This window comes from Hyperoodon ampullatus, assembly GCF_949752795.1.
Source record: "Hyperoodon ampullatus genome assembly, chromosome: 8".
In the NCBI taxonomy this organism is placed as follows: Eukaryota; Metazoa; Chordata; class Mammalia; order Artiodactyla; family Ziphiidae; genus Hyperoodon; species Hyperoodon ampullatus.
The window spans coordinates 81,427,578-81,453,387 of NC_136921.1; the positions used below are offsets into that span (position 1 = coordinate 81,427,578).

The following is a 25,810-nucleotide window of genomic DNA, read 5'->3' on the forward strand; positions in this document are numbered from 1 at the left end:
AGTAAAAAAAGAAAAAAATCTTTGGAAACAGTTTTTGATGACTACATAGTACTCCATTATTGGGTAAACTAATATATTTGACCACTTCATTTATGCTGAATGTTTTGGCAATAACCAAAAAACCCAAGCTTTTTGCTTCTATGGTGTTTTAAACCAAAAAACTTTCAGGAAATTTCTGAATGTCCCTTATGATAAATTTCTCTAAGTGGGATTACTTGGTCAAAGAACAGAATCTTAAATCCATACTTCCAAATTCCCTTTGGAAAGGATGAATGTGGTGGTTTTCTTGCACTGTTTCATTAAAAACAAAAAGAAAAATAAAACATAAAAGCATTTGCTACTTTATCAGCACTAGCACTGTTAATATGATCCTGTTATAAGGCTCTTCACTTATCTCCAGACCCAAACTAGGAGAGTTCCTGTCAGTCTTAACTGGTCTTTTGGTTTCCATAGTGATTCTATTATCTATCCTAGTGCAAAGTTAATCTAGCTTCCTCAGCTGTCCATACATAAAATCCTTCCAGAATTGCTCTAGCTTCTTGACTAATGGGAAAGAGAGCTGTTTCCTTTTGGGACCCAGTTCACCATACTAGCTGGCCTAAGATCAAAGGGCATTGAACTTAAAAATGCTTCCTTACTATGAGGGTGGTGGTATTCAACCCCAAATGCACAGAAAATTCATTCATGTTGTGTCCCTCCCTCCCCGTCCTCCGTGTGGGCCCCAAACTATCATTGAACATGCCATGGGCACTGATTCCTTCAAGCAGCAGTTCAGTTTGAGTTCCAGCTTTCCAGGATGTGTGATCTTGGGCATGTGAACAAGAAAAATGTCAGAGATTAGTTAGTGCTAAATAGAGAGTTTAACAAGGGTGACAGGGTACAGATTGACATGATGGTTACTTTAGAGTGTTGGCCTGGACATGGACAGGGCCTCTGAGGAGGTGATAATAAACTGGTACCTGAATGAAAGAAAGAATAAGCCTAGAGAGGGAAGCTTGGTGACAGTAAGCGGGGATTAGGGAGAGAATTCCAGCAGAGGAGAGAAGGTCAAAAGTCTGTTCGAGATGGATGAAGTGAGATTTGTGCATGTAAAAAGTGCAACATAATTTCTGGTGGGGGAGAGGAGCAAGAGAGAGAGGGAAGGAGGGAGGGAGACAATGAATGAATCTTGACTCCTGTACGGCTGTGCTTCTAGGGGAACTGACTAGTCCTCTCCATCTCACCTTTGCCTGCATTGTCTTTTTTCTTCTGTGAAGGTTCTTCTCAACTGCAACTACTACTTGACCCTGTTTGGTTTATAATAAGTAAGTAGAGCTACTATTTATTAAGAGCCCAAGTGAGTTAGATTCATTAGGTTTTATGTACGTTCTTTCACTTAATTCTTACAACAACCCGAGGAAGGTTATTATCCTGATACATTACTTTATGGATAAGAAAAGCAAAACGAGGCTCAGAGAGCCTATGTAACTTGAGAAAGTAGTAAAGCAAGACTTTAAACCTAAGCCGGTCTGACTTCAGAGCCATGTTCTTCACTGCTACACTACACCGCTTCTCGCTTACACTTCTCGGTGGCAGCTGCCACATTTGTAAGAACGTTCATTCCACTCAGTTCTTCTTGTTCCTTATTACCTAGCCACCTCTGTGACAGGACACTCAATTTCATCTGCTAGCCACATGCAGATAAATGAGTTTTTCTTATAGACACCATCTTAGTTATGGAAGGCGTCTTAATATAGGAAAGGCTGGTGTGGAATCCAGGTTCTGAAAATTTTTCTCTGACATTGGGCAAATCACTTAGTTGGAGCCTCATCTCATCATCTGAAAAAATACTATTTCTCTGGAGAGTTGACTGAGAAATAAAAGACCTAATTTAAAGAAAGTTTCTAGAATAGTATCTAACAAATGGCAGAATAAGTGGCTGCTTAAGAAACAAAAAAACCCTCCTCATTTTACAGACAGGAAAGCTGATTTGGAAATGTCTTGCTGGGAGAAGAGATGTTCTACTTTTTCTATCCAATTTCCATGATTCTAGCATTCCATGATGCAGGCTCACTGGAACTGCTAAGGGTATTCTGTTATATCACGTCTTTAACAACGTCCATTCAGGCTGAAAGGTTATAGCGAAAGAGATAATCTGTCACAGTGCCAGAACTGTAAAACAGGGATAATAATGTCTATATTATGGGACTGGGGGATAAATGTAGTAAGACATGTGAAAGCGTTTTAACAGGCATGAAATGTTTCATAAATGCTCTACTTATTAAACATTTTCATGGAATGCCATACATAAAAGAATGACTAGAATTTTATAACATATAATTGGAATTAAAAGGACTTTGGAAAATTGGAGAAGTGATCAGAAACTAGAATGTAGCTCAAGAGAAATAAACATGAGGTACTTAAGGAAAAGCAAGGGACTTTGAAAAACACTGTTTATTGAAAATGCAATTAAAATTGAAGATTGTGTTTATTGTATTTTTAAAGGCAACTGAAAAAGGTATAGATAACATACTAAAAATGATGTTAAGAATTGAGTTTATGAAGATTAGGTTAAATTCAGTGTAAAGAGTGAGTGCTCTCCCAGGGTGGTGGCAGGGATTCTAGGAAGAGCGGGGTCTGCAGCTGCTTTCACACGGTGTGCTTTGGGAGTCCCTACTGACCAGAAATATTCTCCACCAGATGTTACAGTGTCTAAAGTTACACCAAAAGACCTTGTCTTTGGGCTAAGGTTAAATATTGTTATAAAGGTTTACCTATTTAAACTAATTTCAGGTACTGGTTATTTCTTAAAAGGATCACATAGACATTGGGAGCAGGAAGAATCAGTTCAACAGAGAAGGGAAAACACACACACTCTTTATACTTTTCCACAAAGATTTTTCTAGGAAAGCCACATTTTCTGTAATACTACGCATTAAGATGGGGAGCCTACCCTGGTTTTGCAAAACTCACCATGTCTTTTGAGTTTCAAGAGGAATACAAATCATAAATTTATAAAATCTTTATTAAAAAATATATTTTCTTTTTCATAAATATTTACAGGGAAATTTACTCAAACCTTTGAAATAACAGAGACTATCACAAAAATGTTTACCAGAGAACAACAATATTGTAAATGTATTTCCTGAAAGAAACAACTAATGTTCCTTAGAAAAGATATAGGATACTTAACTACCAAGATTTTAACAAAATATTTTTTATAGAAACGGGTTATAATCTTTACCACAGAGTCACCAAATCTGCACCTAATCAAGAGAGTCAATTAAATAAACCAGCTCTCATTCACCTTCTCTGTCAGAAGACATCCATTTAACAGTGTTTCTCTTTATATACAATAGCAGCCTCTGCTGGAGAAAGAAAAGTATGCTTTCTATTACAAAGTATTAGCTTAAACCTATTTTGAACTGGAAGAACTCAGATTCTTTTCATTTCTTTCTTAAAAAAGCTAAAATAATTTTCAAGGTCTTAAAGATGTACGAGCCTTATCAAGTATATCCTTTCTGATTTTGGGGTAAGTTGGATGTGCTTCGAGAACCTGCAAAAACACACCCACAAACAAAAAAACAAAACAAAAGCATAAGAACTTGTAATTCATTATCAAGAACTGGGGAGTCACGAAACTTACTAGAAACAGCATTACAGTTGAGATTTCATTATATTAATACTACAAATTTAACAACACTTTTTAAAGGTGATATCTGAGATGCGTGTGACATGATGACTCATTTCTATTAACAACAATTAAATGAAAAAGGTAGAATATAATACTACACGTGGAAAATACAACAAATATAATTATTTCCTTAATAGATCAGTTACAGAAAACAATTATGTATCAATGATTTAAGATACTTTTAAAAAATTAGCTATTTATGCATGATATTTAATAAACCCTTAGTTATTTTTACCCAGGAGCACACATCAGATTTGCCTGGAATGATTTTGAAACATACAAATTTCCAGGTCTACTGAGTCTAGGAGTAGGGGAAATTCATTAAAAAAAAAAACAAAAAACCCTCCACAAATGATTCTAACGTATAACCTTACATTAATGTACAACCTTAACCTTAATGTGAAATGCTGCCTTACACAGAGACTCAGTAATCAATAGCAATCGCTGGGGCCAAGTATTTACTATAATGATGCTCACACAGCTATCCGGGATAAAGCACGTTACATAATTCTCTGCTAAGGAGCTTTTCTTGGAGCTCCCAACAATGTTTAGTAAAATACCTTATATGGAATATCAATGTGACAATGTATATAAAGAAACTGCAAATTCCAAAACTGCAACTTAAATATTTGTCACTTTAACAAGGGATCATTTAGTCAGGAATCAATTCCAGAAGAGTAATTGAATGACTTTTAAATGACAAAAATACCTCTTTAATTTATAAATCTGAATCCTCTAATAACCAAAGACTTAGACACATACATAAGAACTTCTATTCAGAACAGTGACGTGGAGAATCTATAATAATCCTGAGATATCTTCTGACTTAAGGATTAAGTTTTATTTAACATGCTTCTCTAGCCTCTTTCTTTAAATTGACATAAATATTTTATTATTTGAGCCCAATTAAAAACATATGTTTTTTCAATTTAAGTAAACTTTATTTTCTAAACTTTGAAAAGTGGTAGTATCTCCCAGATATATTTGATGAGTCATTTAACCAAAATATGATGTCTTCTATCTCTATTCATGTACATCTTGATATTAAAAGTAGGAAATAGTGCATCTGAAAAATTTTAAGAAATCTAAATTTAAGTTTTACCTGGTGACATACGTCAATTGCATCCACATATCTTTTTGCTTTTAAGTAATTAAATGCCAGTTTGTATCCTGTAAAGACAAAAAAACCAACAATGATACAGTACTATTTATAGAGCATACTGTTAATATGACCTTTCTTGGCCTCCTCCTTTGTTTGCTTACTCTAATATTAGAGAACTCTTAGTGGAGGCTGGTGACTGTACTATGGTAGAAATGATAAGATAATAGAAGGTGGAGTGGCATAAACGGAGAACAGGTAGGAAAGAAAATAGAGTTGTAACAAAGGACCACAGTTGGCTTAAAAGATGGCCGGCCATCCCACAAATGTGGTTTTGCAACTTACTAGAAAAGTCCCATTTGTTTCAGATTATGGTAAAAACTCACCATAGGGCAGTAAATGATAACACAGCTATTCATTTATACAGTACAGATTTATTTAACAAGTCAGGCAAACTGGTTCCTTCAGTCATGAGGTTTACATTCCATTAGGAAAGAAAGTACCTTATTTAAGTAATTATGTAAGTACATGAATAATTTCAAAACTGAGATAAATGCTATGAAATAAAGGTACAGGCCAAGAGCACTGTAATAAGAAACCTGGTTGGGGAGGGGGTGGGAGTCAGGCAAGGTCTGAAATCTGAAGGAAGAGGCATAATGTAGGCCAAGGGGGTGGGAAGCAAGGACACTGTTAGGCAAAAACTGCACACGGAAAGGCCAGTGATAGAGGGAGACATAGCAACCAAATGGACCTGGAGTGCACGAGTGGAGCACAGAGCAGGGGGGAGAGCGGCTCAGAAGACACTGGGTGAGTCATTAGATAAGCCACATCAGCGATGAGTAACAAGTACCACAGTTACTGATACTGAAATGTCACATTTCAAATACTGACAATTTAGAAGAAAGTTTTAAGACATTCTTAACCGACTGTTGTTCTGTAACGATGCCATAATAGTAAGCAAACTAAGGAAAAGACAAAAAAAGTGGACTCAATAAATAAGATATAACACAATGTAAAATAATATGTAACTAATAAATTAAATATCTTGCTTTACCATTTAGAAATATGAAAAAGGGAAATCTGAATGCTGCTCTTAGGCTTTAATCAAAGTACCAAAGCAAGTTTTTAGAATTTCAAAACAATGTTTTAAAAGAACTGCTGGCTAATGCAATCATATGGTAGCAAAAAGGAAAAGGAATTATCTAAAATTCATTGTATTCGACACACACACACACACACACACACACACACACACACACACACACAAATGAGAAATGTCCAAGATGAAAACAATAAGTGTCGGAGAGGTAAACTTGATATCATTAGAAAATAATTATAAAACAGATTAATAAATAGAGTTTATTAGAGACCTGGACTCAAGTCATAGGTTTCTTTCAGTCTTAGTGTCACCTCAGAAGAGTTATTTGAAAACAAGCCTTCTGTACTTCAAATTAGTTGATTTGAAATAGTTAAGAATTGCTAATGATGTGTTTGCAAACATGTGAAGTAAACTGAATTTAATGTTGAATACTTTCAAGCATTCACCTAATAAAGCCACTGTTAAGCACTGAAAAAAAAAAAAAAAGGAACATTTAAAAGGACATTTAAAAAGGAAAACAACTTAAGATGTCATGCCAAACATGGAAACTAGAGCCAAAAAAACCTAGACTTAACTTTTGGTTTCTGGCTTCCTGACTAGCTTTGAGACCTTAGACAAGTCACCTGAGCTGTCAATTTCAAGTTTCCTCATCCAAAAATGGAAGGATAACTCTGCTTTTAGTGTAAGTTTAAAGATCAAATGAAATACTTGTGAAATGCTTTTAAAAATTTGAGTACCACACAAATATTAGCATTTTTTTCTGTGTAAACACTAAATTAGAAGCACAAAGTTTTCATATTGAAAGAAACCTGATAGATCATTTCCTTCAAAAAACTTTAGAGAGGAAATGAAGAGCTAGAAATGGCAAAGAATACGTGTACCGCAGCTGCATGACACCTGTCAGGCTTCTAAGAATTCAACTCTTTGTAATCAGGAAAAAAAACGGGGGAGAGAGAGAGAGTGTGCTCATGAACACGAACAACGTGAACAGCCTAGTGACTGTCACGTAACCTGGGAATGACTGTGAAGGGAGAAACGTGACTGTGTTCTCCTCTCAGTGGATCTCAGTTTCTGGTGCCTTTCACAGTTACAGTACTCACGCCTGAATCCTATGAAAAGAACAACCATGATTTAAAGGATTTCCTGACAAGTGAAAAAGTGAAATAAATGCATCATTAACTTGGCCAGGCAGGCTGGGGGTACTGGATGCAATGATAATCTTAAGGAAGAAACTGTGAGAATTAATTTAGAGCCTCAGAGAAATGCCTACTAAGGAGAAGTCAGAGGAACTGAAAAAATCACCTATAAAACACAAAGATAACACAGTGAAGGAACTACTGACTTGAAATCTATCTGCTGGTCTTCCAAGGAACAGAGTATTCAAATAACTGAGCTTCTAACTGTATTCTTTCTGGGGAATAAAGCACCAAAATTAAATATATTTTAAGGATTTTAAGGAATGTTCATTTTACAAGCTGATTTTATTCTGTAAGATGCACAATACCTGAGAAGGAAGCATTAGTTCCTGTGCTCTATACAAGTCTAGTAAAATAACAGACCTCAGAAAAATACAAGGTAGGGGAAGTCCTGAACTGACAGCAGTAAGTCTAAAGATGACCAATCTGACTGCAGATTAAATCTGAGTCATCACTGTGCCACGGCTGCTAAAAAAGACAGATGCCATCTTAGGTTGAACTACCAACTACTAAATGCCTAATTTAAAAACATAGCTTCATTATACATACAATTCGTTCTTAAATCATACTTAAGAACTTGTTCATTTCTGGCACAACAGGTCAAGAGGGACGTGGGCAAATAAACTTGCCTTTTCGAAACCTATTTGGCCATGGAACCTAATCTCCTCACGCTCAACTCTCTGTTTTAAAGAAATAACTATTAATATCTCACCCAGTATTCCAAAGCAAAGTTTGGGGAAATACTATTTGAGAGTTTGCAGGAGACAGCAAGGAGGGTGAAAGACTTGGAAGCAAGAATGGACAAGCACCTGAGGATGCTTTGGAGAGAAACTGAGGAGAGACATGACAGAGTTTGCAATTAGAAGGCCATTATGTATAAGGGCGGAAGGACTCTGTGGGTTGCTCCAGAGAACAGACAGGGCAGTGTCGATGAAGCCTATTTCAGCGCAACACAAAGAAAGAGAGGCCTGGGGAGGAGCTCCCTCACACTGTGGGAGACAGGAGTCACTAAGTATATTCCAGATGCTGCCCATCTGTTGGGGATCCTGAAGACTAGCCTTCCTCAAATCAATGGTCTACCACTGGAACCAGATGACGTTTAGAGATGCTCAAGGGAAAAAAAAAGTTCCGTAGTCAAATTACTGTGGGAAACATGTCCCCTCTGTGATACCCATCACAGTATATATTAGGGTTTAGAGGCTTTGAGAAGTTCTGCAGTAAAGAAACCAGGAGGACTTGATTTGATGCAATGTCTTCCCACTTCCTTCACAATGGAACACCTTCCCCCCACAGCATCACCCTTCTGGAATTAGAGGGTGAAGGGAAAGAAGGGACAGAATTAGATCGATGTCCTTTAAGGCGACTGAGGTGGAGTTTGAATCTCAGGAAACTACACCTAATAACTTAGTAGCTAATAATCTATTATAAATATAAAATTTATTTTTCAGAAGGTCCGACAAAGGATGTTGGCTATTAATGTGTATTTTGTCTTTAAAGAGAAAAAACAAATGCGTTTAAATGAAGATTTACATATAAAACCCACGTTTCCTGTGAAAACCTGGTGTCTAAATTTTAAACTCACCTACTGCTGGATTTGTCTGATTGCCATGTTTCCATGCCATCTCATAGTTTAAGGCAGCGTCTGTATATGCTTGCTCTTTTTCCATAATGTATCCCATATATTCATAAGCTTTGCAGCAAGACTGAAGAAAAATGCAAGATGTATCAACAGATTATACTTGATATCACTAAGATTTTATGGAGTGCTTAGGACTATAGAGGTCAACCACATTAACTCATTTAAATGGCACATAAAACAGTGGTTTTCAACCTTGGCTATGCAATCCAAACATCTATGGGACTTAAAAAAGGATTCTGATGCCAAGCCCCTATCTCAAACCTACAGAATCAGGATTTTTGGGTGAGAGGGAAGGAGATGTTTTATACATATACATGTACATGTTTTATTACAAATAATTCTAACACATATAGAAATTACAGTATGATGGACCCCCTGAACCCATGTCTTCAACAATGAACTCCTGACTGATACTGTTTCACTACTCCATACACTTGTCCTTCTGTATTACCAGATAAAAAACTCTCAGATACTACATCATTTCATCCATAAATATTTTAGTATGCCTCTTTAAAAATAAGGACTTTCTTTCAACATAACCACAAATTATCACACCTAAAATGTAACAACTCCTTGATATCACCAAATATCCAGTCACTATTCAAATTTCAAATAGTCTTAACATACTTTTTTGTTTGCATGTTAGGATGAGGATTCAAATAAGGGCCACACACTGTGACTGGTTGAAATGTCCCTAAACTTCCTTTTGATCTAGAAGTCTCCTCTCTGTCTCTTTCCTTGCAATTAAATGTAGAAGAAACAAGAATGTTCATCCTAGAGTTTCTCACAGCCCAGATTTAGGTGAGTGCATCCTTATAGTAGTTATATAATGTATTCCTATGTCATTAATATTTCCTGGAAATTGTATTAGATCTAGAGGTTTGTATCCGATTTTGACTTGAGGGGAAAGAGGTGAAACTACTTACTTCATAGATCAGTGCTCAACCGAGTCACACTGCTCCTTATGAAAAAGCAAAAATGCACAATGCTGTATACATGTTTTTAGGTATTTTTTAATTGCTATTTTTTCCCAGAGTATTAATTTAAAAAAATAGAAAAGTAGGTATATTAAAATTCACTGCATTATTTTAAGTTTGAATATTTTTTCTATTTATCATAATTTTACTTTCCTTACTTTAATGCAAGAAGATACATCACTAATATTTTCACGAAAACTATTAACCATTAAAAAATACACACAAACATGGATCAGGGCACATATTTTCCCTTTTTGCTTCAGGCTTCAATATAGCTCAGCACAGCACTGTAAGATCCTACCTGTTTTACCTTTTGATACTTTGTTAAAAAAATATTGCATTAAATGTCATTCATCCTGATTACTACATTGGACTGAGTGTTTATGTTCCCCCAAATTCATATGTTGAAATCCTAGCATCCAATGTGATGGTATTAGGAGGTGACACTTTGGGGAGGTGAACAGGTCATTTGGGTGGAGCCCTCCTGAATGGGATTAGTGACCTTATAAAAGGGACCCCAGAGAACTCCCTTGCCCTCTTTTTCTGCCATGTGAGAACACAGTGAGAACTCATTAGTCTGCAACCAGGAAGAGGGTTATCACTACAACCCAACCATGCTGGCACCCTAATCTTAGACTTCCAGCGTCTAGAACTGTGAGAAATATTGATAAATTTCTGGTGTTTATAAGCCACCCAATCTATGGTACTTTGTTATAGCAGCATCAGTTAACTAAGATAATCACTGAGATTTTACATTTTATTTATTTATTTATTTATTTATTTATTTATTTGGCTGCACCGGGTCTTAGTTGCAGCATGTGGGATCTTTGTTGCTGGTGCAGGATCTTCATTGCAGCATGTGGGATCTTTTTAGTTGTGGCATGCAGGATCCTTTTTTTTTTAGTTGCAGCATGTGAACTCTTAGTAGCAGCATGTGGGAGCTAGTTCCCTGACCAGGGATCAAACCCAGGCCCCCTGCACTGGGAGCATGGAGCCTTAGCCATTGCACCACCAGGGAAGTCCTGATAATTACTGAGATTTTAAGTGCGCCTTTAAATTTCAGACCTGGAGTGTTTCACCTGTGTCACCCCACTCTGACCCTCTCATAGATGGTGTGTTCTTCCATCACGTGGCACGTAATGTCTTGCGATGTTATACCCATTCATTAATTCATCATGGTTGGAAAATAGTGACATTCTATCATTCTTTCTTCATTTATTAGCTGGAAAACATCTATAATGAGAAACATCTCCTTCTCCACTATTTTGTTTCCCAGCAGTATTTTTCATACAGAAAAGGCAGGATAGATGCTTAATTCTTTCCCTTTATTTGCCAGCTTTAGAAATAAGTCAGTTTACTAGCATATTTCAGTGGTGACCAATTAGGGTTATTTTTTTTTGGATCTTTGTAAACTCATGGACTTAGACATATATGGTGTGTTCCAACTCAATGCAGTTATTACTGATATCTAAAGTGTCTCAACTTTGGCTAGTGGGAGTGTCCTCAAGTTGGCTCTTGAGTCCCTGACATGACTCCAATTATCACTGATAGCTTCCTTGCCATCTGGTATGACAAGATGGTCTAGTGTCATCTTGCACATTTCCTGCCTCAGATCTGGATGATCTCCATTTTTTAATTATATAATTCAAAGTTTCTAAGCTCTGGTTCCTGAATTCATGCTTCCAATATTGTCATGCCTAAGCAGTAGGGCTGATGCCTCTAAAGCAGCCGTCATGTTCAACCATGCAATGTATTGCTGTCTGCATTCTGGCAAATTGAAATTCTATCTGCACTGAAACCTTAATTCCCATGAAATCTTGCTTAATCCTAGATTAGGCATGTAAGGGTTAGTTATTTGGCAGTTTAGATTTTTCAGAGCCTATTAATAAGTATTCTGTTTTTTAAGGCCAATGTAACTTAAATTACATGTATAATTACATAAACTGATAAATGGCTTGATATTTTAGGTTTTTAAAGTCCCCAAGAAAATAACTTAATAGTATTAGACGATCATGACTCCTCTTTGAAAAACAAATGATCTATTTTGTAATCTAACTGGCTCAAAGGGAATAAAACATAGATTTGCTGTGATTAAGATTTTGAAGTAACTGATAAGACTCTATAAAGATAAATATCCTCAAGTTTCTAAGTTGAGCACAATATTTCTCAATAAATAGTAACAAATTCTTAACTTAAAACATGTTATAAAAAGACATCCTTTTCTGGGCAATTAAATACCAAAATGCACTGTTAGTAAAGAGCCTTAAATTTTAAGGCCTTGAAGATTTTCAGTTTTATACCTAAGATACGGACTTTTCATTAAACAAATCAAATTAAATGCTTAAAACACTCTTTCCTACAAAATATATTATGCAGAGTGGATTCTAATAATGTGAAAACAACATGCAGCTGCAGTCAGTTCATCAGGAATATTTAACAGGAGGGACAGACGTCCGCAATTAATGCTCTTCTGCAACTTTCATTAGTTCTGGGATGAGATGGATAATCACAGGCAAATGCTTGACATTCCAAAACACTTTCTGTAAGTAGGGCAAACCACAGCTGAAACTTGAAACTGCAATCTCTCTTTCTTTATTTTCAAGGGCAAATGGCTTCTTTTTTATTACTTATGTTTATTTCCTGATTGTGGTAAAAACAAACATTTAATTCTCTAAAAACACACAAATCCCTAGAAATGGACCAACACTCTATAAAAACCTATATAGAAAGCTTATGCAACAAAGGCTACCAATTATTTTTCACTCCTCAGTCACCTACCCTATTATGACGCAGGCACCTTTTTAACAGCTCTTCTGCCATGTCGTACTTTGCTGATTGAATATAAATATCAGCAAGCAGCAGCCAACTCCTCTCAAAGTCCTCAGCATCAATAGGATTCCAGTTCATTTTTGCAATCCTTTTCAGCTGGTTTCGGGCTCGTGGAGTTTGTTTCAAGATCATATAAGCTGTTGCCATTCCCAAAAGTGCTGGAATATGATCCTTCTATGAGGAAACAAGAGTTGAGACCCCCCAGATACACAAACATAAATGTGCCATGTTTAAAAGAAAAACACATGGAAAGTAGCAAGTGCTACATAATATAAGGACTGGCCTGTGGATTCAATTGCTGGCTTCACTTAAATACTGTGATATGGTCATTATGTAACACATCCAGTAACCTCAGGCTACCAGGAGGAACCATCTGGTCCAGGTAGTTCAGTAAGAATGCAGGTGCGGTAACCACGCAATTCCAGACAATTAGGAAAACTTGTTCTTTAATGAGACTGACTGGTTGTTTTGGTTTTGTACAGAAACAGAAAACATAAAATTCTATCTCATTGTAGTCCTAACTGAACATTTATGTTTCAGATTCAGCATTCTGGCTCCTTAGTTCTTTCACCTATAAAACAGGAATAACAGAATGATTTACCTGCAAATGATATTCCTTATCTATACTGACTTCTATTGCTCTTTTCCTCCTCCCTTTTCATTTTATTCAAAAGCCTCTTCTCCCAATAAGGTTTGGTCAATGAAATGTTATAAATAAGGCATGCAATTAATTAATCATTTGGAAACTATATGAAATAAACTCATGCCTTAAACTATGCTTTTAGATTTGGAGTCTGCAGCTCCTTGATTGTAACTATAAAAGATGATATTCTTTTAGACAGAGCTCAGAGTCAGAAAATGTCACTCTGTGAAACTAACAAGCTATTAAGAATTGGTATAAAATGGAGACCATTAGCGATCTATCCAGAAAACTAACATACCTAAGCAGTTATGTGTATGTATCTGAAAAAGATAAAGTGCTTCTCAAATTTCAGCAGAGGGACTGTGATGCTTTTATAAAGAGAAAGACTTCCATTTAAAATATAAATAAAAGATGAGAAACTGTGATGTAGAAATTATAATATCATGACTATAATAAAGGTGCACTGTAAGATAGCAAGTTTCAGTAACTAATAAGGAACAAAAGGAGAGTAGAGTGCTAAAAAGTTCAATGTCCAACACTGATTGATCATGGTTGGAAGTCAGAAATAACCCTGGAATAGAGAAGGGCAATTCACTAGAGTTTGATGAACACGGTTTGTAGGAATATAAAACTTCCTTGGGTCTAATTTTATGTCTATCAATAAACTCCCAATATGTAATTTGTTCTCCTGATTAAGGAATGGCAGACACTTTTTTATTTGAATGCCAAATACAACCAATTTGGTAGTAGATTTTGAAGACGTGTGGGATATTATTAATTATTGAACGGTATCCCCCATCCCAGGAGGGCTAGAGAGGAAACAAAATACAGACCTACTATGCATTCGTCAGCCAGATCCTAGGACAGCCCAAGAAGAGAAGGGTCCTGGAAAAATGTCCAGACCTATTCACATACTAAAAATATCTCACACTGTACATTTAAAAAATAAACTCCCTGATTTAAAAATCACACACTTTGAGTTTGATTAGAATGAATCAATTCCTCACAGCTTGACATCACTCCTGAGTGAACTGAAGAATGGTTTCTAAGACTGCAGACTTGCATTCTAACCCCTGCACTAGGCCCATGATGCCTTTTCTGGTGCAGACATCCTAAGATGTTCAGCCAGCTTTTCTCTCTCTGTCACTCTGAACTGCAACAACTTTACATCACAAAAGACAATACAGCTCTATTATAAATAGTGTACCTTTATGGTTCAAGGTGAGGGGAAGAAAGGAAGTGGAAACATTTTAGCTTGGGTTTAATGCTTCTTCCACTGGTTCCTCCCATGTCTTCCTGTCATGTCTCAATCAATCTGAAGGCCACATAGTGCTGTGAATCTACCCTATGCTTCGATGCCTCTCTGCCTTTGTTCACATTTTTCCCTTAACTTAGAATGCACTTCCTCCAACTCTGCCTGTGAAAATGCAATTTACCCTGGTTCTTCTTAAATCATACCTTCTTCCATGGAAAGGGTCTCTCAGCTCTCCTTATACTATCTCCTACAGCAGTGGTCCCCAACCTTTTTGGCACCAGGGACCAGTTTCCTGGAAGTCAATTTTTCCACGGGCGGGGGGCAGGCGGGGGGGATGGTTCAGGCAGTAACGTGAGCCATGGGGAGCGGCAGATGAAGCTTCGCTCACTCGCCCGCTGCTCCCCTCCTGCCGGCTGGTCCGGTTCCTAACAGGCCCGGGACGGTCCCCGGCCTGGGGCTTGGGAGCCCCAGTCCTACAGCACTGTTATTTGCAACTTTAGGACAGAATGTAACAGATTTTGCTTTGCATTACACTCAGTATCGTGTCTCATCTTCCCTAGACTACGAGAAACTTGAAGAAAGGGTCTATATGTGGTTTATCTTTGTGATTCCGACTATGCTCAGCACCCACTGGTTACTTAATGAATATTCATTATATTTAATATATGCAGCCTATGAGTTAAAAGGGAAAAATGCAAGATAAAATTCACTTACTAAACTTCAATTCATATATCAGTCTTTGGACAGTATGGCCAGTAAACAGATTTGAGGACCGTATATTACTAATCACATATGTAAGAATGATTAAAAAAATAATGTAGTCTCAGCAAAACAAAGAACTGTCACAGTCTCTCTAGGAAACAGCTATGATGTCACTTACTGCTTTTAGTGTTCTCTCTCAAACCTCACAGTTTAAACTCTCCTTACATGATAGAATGTTACTTCCCAACATTAGGGAGCTATGACACCTTACTTGCAATGGTGCTTTATCATGTTTTACAGATTTTCTTACACTTACAGGACGGTCCTATTTCTGGTTCTGTCAGCTGCTGTCATCCATCTGCTGCTGCAGTCAATTCAACTGAGCACCCTGAGCACTACTTCAATGTCAGCAGAGGGGCTCTGCTTGAGGATGGAAGCAAGGCTGCTGCCTTGCTGTTTTGTCCCCAGGGCAGCTTACAGTGGTGGTCAAGTGCCACCATGGATACTTGTACCCAAACACCAACAGGAGTTGCAGGTTTTCCAAAGCCCTCCAGGGTCCAGGGAGGCAGGGGGGAGGGGTCACTGTAGGAGGTTTTGGTCATTTACTGCTGCTGCTGTGACCTCTGAACCACAAGAAAACACAGCAAAATTCTGTACATCCTGTGAGAGGCGCCACATGATGAGTCTCCCACGGCTTACAACACCAGTGAGTAGAAGAACATGAAATCCCAAGTGCATGCTTAGAACTAGCTACTAGCAACTGTTGATGGGATGGGTACCTAGAATTCCTTCCTTAATGACACGTAATTGGAGAAATACAGCACTGTGTGAGGGAAGGAAAAATAAAAGGCCCAGAGGGTGAGAAGGCCAGTGGATCTGAATGGGCTGAAAAGAGGAGAAAGCCTTTGATCTAATAGTAATAAAATAATTTATTATTACTTAATATTTAATATTTATTATTATTATCACAGGGGGTGATTTCAGTGTCGCGAAAGAACAACATCATTATCTGCATGACTGAATTATAAGTTGTCAGTACTGATCTCACTTAGCTCTAGAGTTGGAAAAATTTCAAGTTCACATAAGTGAAAAGGTGAGATATCAAGGCAGCCAGGTGTTTGTTTTCACTTAGTAAGTTAACCTAGGCTACACTTAACAACACAGAGGAGAAAGCCATTCCCTTGAGAATTAATTTATGCCCTCTTGCAGAATTTCCTTTCTCTAGAACTCACTGTTCTAATAGAGATAAACATAACAACACATCAACATGTAACAATGCCTCCTCTGCAAACAAAGGTACATGATGTAAAATCATACCAAACTATATATCTAATTTTTAATAATAGTAAATAATGAAGTCAGTCTTCAGAAAACAAATAACTAATTAAAGTACATATTTCAACACCACCAAGGAAAGCTAACATGAAGTTGAAAAAGAAAATCTACTAACCTCCGACGTTGCTATTTCAGTGAAGGTATTCAATGCCTGCTCGACATTAGATTTCTGTTTGGTAGCCATTAGGCAACAGTTTTCCATTATGCGAAGCTGCACGTGACCCTGAACAGTCTGAGGTTTTAGCTCCTTAAGGAGCTTTTCTGCTGTTCTCACTGCTAACTGCACAGACTCTTGCTTCTCAGTTGGATTACTGTAGACAATAAAAAATAAATTTATGTCTATCACTCATGAAGTAAAATTCATTGAGATTAGGGTACATTGGTTTCTATTTTTCTCACCAATTTAAAAGTAATCCTACTGAAGAATGTCACTCATTCTCTTCTAATACAAAGTAAAGCCCAGTTACAGTTTTAAAAACAAAACTAACATAGCTTCAACAAAACACCATTAAACATTTATTCACTTTAGACTGAAAACAAAAATTGGATACTGTCCACCTGTGGTAAATGTGTTCATTTTAGCTAATATAAAACTAGAATTCAGGGTAAGTAGAATCATACAATTATCAAATAGCATACCTACTCAGAAAACGAAAGAAAGAAGGGAGACTATAAAATACTGTAAATCAACTATATACTTCAATTAAAAAATAATTAATTAAAAAAAAAGGAGGGAGCAGAAAGTAACTAACTTTGTTAAAGCACTTCCTATGTGCCAAGCACTGTGTTACTTCATTCAGTGTATGTTGAATACATTTTATATATGAGAAAACCAAGGCTCCAACAGATAAAGTAATTTGCCAAAGGTCACATAGCTAATAGATTTGAATCTAAGTTTGCCAGACATATAAAGTATACTTAATGTTCCTCACCCAGTTGCCTATTAGGCTCTCAGAAAAGAAATTCTTTACTTGTCAAGAGGTTATAAATTTTAAGTGCAATAATTTGAATGTGTAATAGCAATTTTCTTATATACATACCCACACCCAGATATAATGTATAAATAAATCAATTAATGAAAGGAAATTAAATTCTTAAAGCCTAATCACTAAATCTATTGATCTTCTTCTCAGGCTTTTACCTTCTCTAAAACATTTTACACTGTTGGTAATCTTCTTTCAAGCTCCCCTCCTTTTGTCTCTTCTGTAAGATTACAGTTTTCCTTCTCTTTCCACCAGTCATTGCCCTTCCTTACCTCCCTTCCTCCAATCTCCTTAAATGTTAGCACACCCCAAATTTAGTTCTCAGACTTCCGTCACTACATTCTACTCGAAAAGAGGCCATTCATGGGGTTCCAACTACCCACTCTGAGCACCTATCCCCCAAATCTGTATCTCAAGCTGTGACCTCCCTTCTGAGTTCTATATTCCAAATTTGGTGTTTTCAACCTATTGCTGAAGATTTCCATGGGGACAGCCTACAGTTGCAAAGCAGAATGTTTCCTTAACCTTTCTAAAACAAACAAAAATAAAAATACCTCTTCCCCGCTCTAAATCTTTCAATGGTCTCTGTAATCCAAGCCTTCAGGAGTGCCACTGAAACCTCTCAGCAGTCAGGTTCGCATTTCTCCCACTTCTCTATGCAGCTTCCCGACTGCTCTGCACTATGATTTCTATGAATTCCTGCAACACTTTATATCCATTTAACTCACTTCTGTTTTGTTGCAGATTGAATGGCTTCAGACACTGTCTTGCCGACCAGGTAAACTGCATGCATGCTCCTGGGGGCAGAAGTGACCTCTCCTACTCCCCTTACACCCTTATACACTCCCCACCCTGCCTTCCCTGACCCTGAGGAGAGGGCGAGCAACAAGTGCAGGCTGACAGAAGCATAACCACTTACCCACAGTGCACCACAGTGGCCAACAGCTGGTGCTCTGAGGCCAGGGAGGACTCAGTCTAAATCTTGCCTCCATCATTTTCTAACTCCATCACGTTAGGTTAACTTGGAGCTTTTTCACACATTGTTAAAGGGAATAAATAAGGCAATGCATATAAAGTATACAGCCAAGATCTGGCAGAGAGCCATCTGTTAAGAAGTTACTATTAATATTATGCGGACAATTTTTGCCAAGGTAATCACACACTACGATTCATTCTATTTTCCACAGAGCAATTAGGGGAGTGTCTTCAATAGCATGTCTGTTCTGATATAGAAAACCTTCTAAAAGTATGTCATGCTTGTTTCAGAGAACAGTTATTCCAGCTATGATTTATTCGCTAAACTGCCATTAGTGCTATCCTGGAATTTAGTTCTCTTTTATAAGATATACTTGATTATCCCCAACAAGTGTTTCTGGAAAAAAGCATAACTTGTCAAATACTACTCACCCCAGGTCTCCATCCAGATTTTCAAATACTTCACCTCCAACAGTTTCATTATCTGGATTCAAACAGATTTCTATCATATTATAAAGGGCATTTTGGCCCCAGTCACTGTCTTTCCGAGCCTTATTAAAATGTCGAAGGGCATCATTTGGTTCTCCAGAATACCTTGTTAGATGTTTAAAAAAAATCACTTACTGCAATCACTAACTACAAACTTTAAGTCGTTTATAATTTATTTTATTTTGTTAATAAAACTATTATATTTTAAAATATAGAATTTTTAAAATTCAAAGTGTATTCTACTTTAGTCACAATGAGGAAAACAACCTATTACGTAGAATTCATTTGCCAATAAATTTACCAAAGATATAATCCTTTACAGTACTGAAATCCTGGCTCCAGTTTTGCTCTGGAGTTACGTTTCTCAGCCATTAAGAAAAATCTTGGAACATCCTCAAGCTTTCCACATCTTCTTAGCAGATCAATTAAACGAGATAATGTCATATAATTATCTAGAAACAAAGAACATTTCAGTTATGGACATTTTATAGCTTTTGCTTTGATGGTTAAAATCCTACTTCATTAAAGTATACTTTGCTTCAAATGAAGTGCAATTTAAATATAAATTTAAATTTAGTGCCTTAGGGGTTATAAGTCCCTAAAGAGTCTGTACAGACAACGGATGATTTATCAAATGATAAGGGATGGGTTGGTCTGGTCACAGTGACAGAATGTTCAATATAGGCAAATCTATAAAAGTGTACATTTGTTGTGCCTTACTTTTCAATCGTCATTCCTGGGACCAAAACCTTCTAGAAATAGCCTCTGTATAATCTAAACTCTTAAATGTAAAATTCCGGAGGATCAATTTGATTGCACAGGAGAAGTCTACCTCTGAGACCTGCTTTCCTACTTACTGCAGCTAGGAAGCGGGCGAGAACAGTACACGTTGATGATACTGTTTAGGGTGGGCAATAATTTTACTCCAGACTTGCCTTAAGGTGTACATGTACCTAACACACTCGATACCAGCTTACCATATTATAACCTTAAACATACTAGTCCCAGTATTTTAATCCTATTTTATCTTCTAAGGAAAAAGAACTAGTTATTTAGTCCCAGGTATAATTTCCTGGCAGGTTTCTAGGATGGCTTCCTCTAATTCTATTCAGTTCTTTCTCATCACTAAGATACTAAATTTTGAGAATCATGTTAACACATTTTAAGATAGTGAAAATAACGTATGGACACTTTAGAAAATTTGGAAAAGTACAGAAAAGTATAAAGGAGAAAAAAAATCACTCATATTCCCACCAACTAGAGATTACCACATTTTGGTACTTTTCCTGTCATATATTTATGAGTAAAAATCAATCTATAAATATTTAAATGTAAACAGTGAAATATGTTGCTTACATATATACAAAGTTGGAGTCACACTTGGGGTTCTGATTTTGATTCAACGTTATATATAGTAAACATTTCCCAATTGTCATTAAGTGGACTTCAAAAACACTTTAGTGACTGCACAATATTCTATTATATTGACGGCTCACATTTTATTTCTCTATAGTGGTGTTTTTTATGTATTAATATTTGGGCTCACAAGTTTCAATTAGCACAGGACTCATAGTAGGGAATTTATAAAAATCTTTATTTATATAAGCTATTCGATTCACTTTGATAGGGTGAATTCTTAGAATTAAAACACACACACAAACAAAAACTTTTAAAAGAAATTTATCCTGATTCTATTTTCCAAGAAAAGAGAAGATACCATACAATCCAGCACTTCCACTTCTGGGTATATACCCCCAAGAACTGAAAGCAGGCACCTAATCAGATATTTGTATACCAGTGTTCACAGCAGCATTACTCACAGTAGCCAAAGGTGGAAATAACCCAAATGTCCACCAATGGCTGCATGGATAAACAAAACATGATATATACATATAATGGCATATTATTCAACTTGAAAAGGAAATTCTGACATGCTACAACATGGATAACCCTTGAAGACATTATATTAAGTGAAATAAGCCAGACAAAAAAGGACAATACTGTATGATTCCACTTGTATAAGGTATCTAGAGGAATCAAATTCATAGAGGCAGAAAGTAGTTTTCTGGTGGCATCTTTAGAATTTTCTATGTAGAGCATCATGTCATCTGGAAACAGTGACAGTTTTACTTCTTTTCCAATTTGCTTCTCTGATTGCCACGGCTAGGACTTCCAAAACTATGTTGAATAAAAGTGGCAAGAGAGGACATCCTTATCTTGTTCCTGATCTTAGAGGAAATGCTTTCAGCATTTCACCGTTGAGTATGATGTTAGCTGTAGGTCTGTCATATATGGCCTTTATTATGTTGAGGTAGGTTCCCTCTATTCCCACTTTCTGGAGAGTTTTTATCATAAATTGGTGTTGAATTTTGTCAAAAGCTTTTTCTGCATTTATTGAGACGATGACATGGTTTTTTATTCTTGTTTGTTGACATGGTGTATCACACTGACTGATTTGCGGACATTGAAAAATCCTTGCATCCCTGCGAGAAATCCCACTTGATCATAGTGTATGATCCTTTTTTTTTTTTTTTTTTTTTTTTTTTTTGTGGTACGCAGGCCTCTCACTGCCGTGGCCTCTCCCGTTGTGGAGCACAGGCTCTGGATGTGCAGGCTCAGCGGCCACAGCTCCCGGGCCCAGCCGCTCCGCGGCATGTGAGATCCTCCCGGACTGGGGCACGAACCCGTGTCCCCTGCATTGGCAGGCGGACTCTCAACCACTGCGCCACCAGGGAAGCCCGTGTATGATCCTTTTAATGTATTGTTGGATTTGGTTTGCTAGTATTTTGTTGAGTGTTGTTGCATCTGTGTTCATCAGTAATACTGGCCTGCAGTTTTCTTTTTTTTCTGGTATCTTTGGTTTTGGTATCAGGATGATGCTGGCCTCAGAAAATGAGTTTGGGAGGGTTCCTCCCTCTGCAGTATTTTGGAATACTTTCAGAAGGATAGGTGTTAAGTCTTCTCTAAATGTTTGATAGAATTCACCTGTGAAGCCATCTGGTCCTGCACTTTTGTTTGCTGGAAGTTTTTTGATTACAATTTCAATTTCAGTACTTGTGATTGGTCTATTCATATTTGCAATTTCTTCCTGATTCAGTATTGGGGGATTGTATCTTTCTAAGAGTTTATCATTTCTTCCAGGTTGTCCATTTTGTTGGCATACAGTTGCTTGTAGTGTCTCTAAAGATCCTTTGTATTTCTGTGGTGTCCGTTGTAATTTCTCCTTTTTCATTTCTAATTTTATTGATTTGCGCCCTCTCCCTTTTTTTCTTAATGAGTCTGGCTAAAGGTTTATCAATTTTGTTTATCTTTTCAGAGAACCATCTTTTAGTTTCATTGATCTTTTCTATTGTTTTCTTCAACTCTATTTCATTTATTTCTGCTCTGATCTTTATGATTTCTTTCCTTCTACTAACTTTAGGTTTTGTTTGCTCTTCTTTCTCTAGTTGCTTTAGATGTAAGGTTAGGTTGTTTATTTGAGCTTTTTCTTGTTTCCTGAGGTAAGCTTGCATTGCTAGAACTTCCCTCTTAGAACTGCTTTTTCTGTGTCCCATAGGTTTTGGATCATTGTGCTTTTGTCGACATTTGTATCTAGGTATTTCTTGATTTCCTCTTTGATTTCTTCAGTGATCCACTGCTTCTTTAGTAGCATATTGTTTAAGCTCCATGTGTTTTTGTTTTTTACAGTTTTTTCTTGTAGTTGATTTCTAATCTCATAGCATTGTGGTTGAAAAGATGCTTGATATGATTTCCATTTTCTTAAATTAACCACAGCTTGCTTTGAGGCCCAGCATGTGATCAGTCCTGGAGAATGCTCCATGTGCACTTGAGAAGAATGTGTATTCTGCTGCTTTTGGATGTAATGCTCTATAAATATCATTTAAGTTCACCTGGTCTAATGTGTCATTTAAGGCCTGTGTTTCCTTATTCATTTTTTTGTCTGGATGATCTGTCCATTGATGAAAGTTCGGTGTTAAAGTCCTCCACTATTATTGTGTTACTGTGGATTTCTCCTTTTATGGCTGTTACTATTTGCCTTATATATTGCGGTGCTTCTATGTTGGGTGCATATATACTTAAAATCATTGCATCTTTTTCTTGGATTGATCCCTTGATCATTATGTAATGTCCTTCTCTGTCTCTTGTAACAGTCTTTATTTTAAAGTCTATTTTGTCTGATATGAGTATTGCTACTCCAGCTTTCTTTATATTTCCATTTGCATGGAATACCTTCTTCCATCCCCTCACTTTCAGTCTGTATGTGTCTCTAGATCTGAAGTGGGTCTCTTGTAGACAGCATATATATACAGGTCTTGTTTTTGTACACATTCAGCCAGTCTATGTCTTTTGGTTGGACTATTTAACCCATTTACATCTAAGGTAATTATCGATATATATGTCTTGTTACCATTTTGTTAACTGCTTTGGATTTGTTTTTGTAGGTTTTTCTTCCCTTCCTCTTTTGTTCTCTTCTCTTGTGATTTGATGACTAACTTTAGTGCTGTGTTTGGATTCCTTTTTCTTTTCTGTGTATCTATTGTAGATTTTCAGTATGTGGTTACCATGTTTTTTTTTTTTTCTTTAAAGATTTTTTGATGTGGACCGATTTTAAAGTCTTTATTGAATTTTGTTACAACATTGCTTCTGTTTTATATTTTGGCCCCAAGGCATCTGGGATCTCAGCTCCCCAACCAGGGATCGAACCTGCACCTCCTGCATTGGAAGGTAAAGTCTTAATCACTGTACCGCCAGGGATGTCCCTATCATGAGGTTTTGATATAGCAGTCTATGTATAAATAAGATTGTTTTAAGTTGCTAGTCTTTTAATTTTAAATGCATTTTCAGTATCCTGTATTTGTACTCTCTTCTCATGATCGCTGATTTTGATGTCATATTTGTGTGTGGATGATTTTCTACCTCTGTGCTTCCTGTACTGGGGTATCTGTTTCCTTCTTTAGGTTTGGTAAGTTTTCTGCCATAATTTCTTCAAGTGCATTTTCCATCCCCTATTCTCTTTCTTCCCCTCCTGGAATCCCTATTATGCATAAATTTGCATGGTTTATATTATCCCATAGGTCTCTTATATTGTTTTCATTTTTTTTTATTTGGCTTTCTGTCTTCTGTCCTGATTGGGTGATTTCCATTATACTATCTTCCAGGTCACTTACTCATTCTTCTGCATTATTTCTTCTGCTATTCACTACCTTTAGTTCAGTCTTTGTCTTGACAAATGAGTTTTCTAATTTTTCTTGGTTCCTCTTTATAGTTTCTAGTTGCTTTTTACAGTACTCTGCATTTCTTTCGACAGCCTTTCTTAATTCCTTCAGTATTTTCATTATCTCCTTTTTGAAATTGGTGTCTATTAGACTGAAGAGATCTGTTTCATTGTTTGTTCTTTCAGGGGAATTCTCTTGGTTTTTTAACTGGGAGTGGTTCCTCTGCTTCTTCATTTTATTTATATTTCTCTTATTCTGTGAGTTTAGGAGAAACAGTTATCTATTGTGGTCTTGGAGGGCTATTTATATGTGGGAGCATCCCTGTGTAGCTCATGTGGGTTTAATATTTTGGGTGCAAGGGCTGTTTTTAGTATGGATGCCTGTCGCCGCTTTCCTCAATATGTGCTGGTCGTTATCCCCTTGAAGGGGGTGCACAGATGCAGCAGCTGGTGCCTGGCCTGTGGGGTTTTCAGCAGTGGTGGCAGCTCACGTGCACCCCTGGAGCACACAGTGGGAGCAGAGGTGGCTCACGACTGCTCCTGGAGTCCAGCAGGGTGGAGTTGGTGCTTGAAACCACTCCTAAAGTACAGGGGCGGTGGTGGCTCACAGTTGGTCCTGAAGCCTAGGGGACAGTGGTGGCTCACAATTGCTTTTGGAGCTCAGGAAGGCTTTGTCTTGCCACCTGAGAGCTCACGCAGGAAAAAAAGCTGTAATGGCGGGCCCCACCCCTCCCCTTGCGCACCACCCACACAACGGCGCCTGGCCTCTAAGGCAGCCCAGGCTTCCTGTACATACACCCGCGGGTGCAGCTGCACCAGACTCCAGCCTCTTCAGGGTGTTTCCATGCAGCCCACCCCAGTCCTCTCACCGGGTCTGATCTCCGAAGCCTGAGGTTCCACACCCAGCCCCCACCAGCACTGGCAGATGTGTGTTTCAGGCTGGGGAGTGCAGAGTGGTGGCACTGACCATGTGTGAAGGTCTCTCTCCATTCTAGCTGCTGCAAACCGGTTGCTGCATTCTGCTCTGAGGCTCAGAAGCGCCCCCTCTGTCCCGGCTGATCTCCCCATCAGGTGACTTCCCTGGGTGCAGGAACCTTTCCTCTTTCACAGCTCCCTCCCAGGGGAGCAGGTCCCATCCCCAATTCCTTTTTTTTTTTTTCCTTTTTAATTTTGTCCTACCCGGTTATGTGGAGATTTTCTTGCCCTTTCAGAGGTCTGAGGTCTTCTGCTAGCATGCAGCAGATATTCAGTGAGAATCATTCCACACGTAGAGGTATTTTTGATGTATTCGTGGGAGGAGATGAGCTTCACATCCTACTACTCCACCATCTTAATCGCTCCCCCCCACCATTTGCCTTTCTTGACCCATAATCTTGGGTTTCAAAATTTTGTTCTCTCTGCCTTCTGGTATCACTAAAAAGAGGAGTGCGATCAGAATATGGTTTCAGAAAGAGGATTCGAATATTACTTATTCTTTATGCGAATTCCAGCACATTATTCAAATTCTCTGAGTTTAGAACCACTTACTTTCTTAAAACAGGATTATAACATTGACCTTCAGAGTGCCATGGAAACCAAATAAAAGCATGAAAGAGCTTTAAAACTATAAACGTCAATAGTAATATCTATAATGTCAAATATTTTGTTAAGAACTAGGATGACCACCCTATAATGAAGCCACAGAATCTAGAAGCTAAATTG

General features: G+C 37.4%; 1 protein-coding gene across 1 annotated transcript in view; it reads right to left on the reverse strand.

Moving 5' to 3' along the window:
• Positions 1-2,992: 2,992 nt before the first annotated feature.
• The window catches only part of TTC21B (tetratricopeptide repeat domain 21B), a gene marked incomplete at its 5' end in the record, with an annotated part of 88,472 nt that continues 65,654 nt past the window's right edge, over positions 2,993-25,810 (reverse strand). Inside the window, 7 exons of the mRNA XM_079710729.1 lie at positions 2,993-3,535; positions 4,776-4,843; positions 8,650-8,770; positions 12,462-12,686; positions 16,563-16,758; positions 18,838-18,999; positions 19,196-19,346. Coding sequence (XP_079566855.1) covers positions 3,458-3,535; positions 4,776-4,843; positions 8,650-8,770; positions 12,462-12,686; positions 16,563-16,758; positions 18,838-18,999; positions 19,196-19,346 — 1,001 coding nt within the window. The 3' untranslated portion in view covers positions 2,993-3,457. The remainder of the gene's footprint in view (positions 3,536-4,775; positions 4,844-8,649; positions 8,771-12,461; positions 12,687-16,562; positions 16,759-18,837; positions 19,000-19,195; positions 19,347-25,810) is intronic.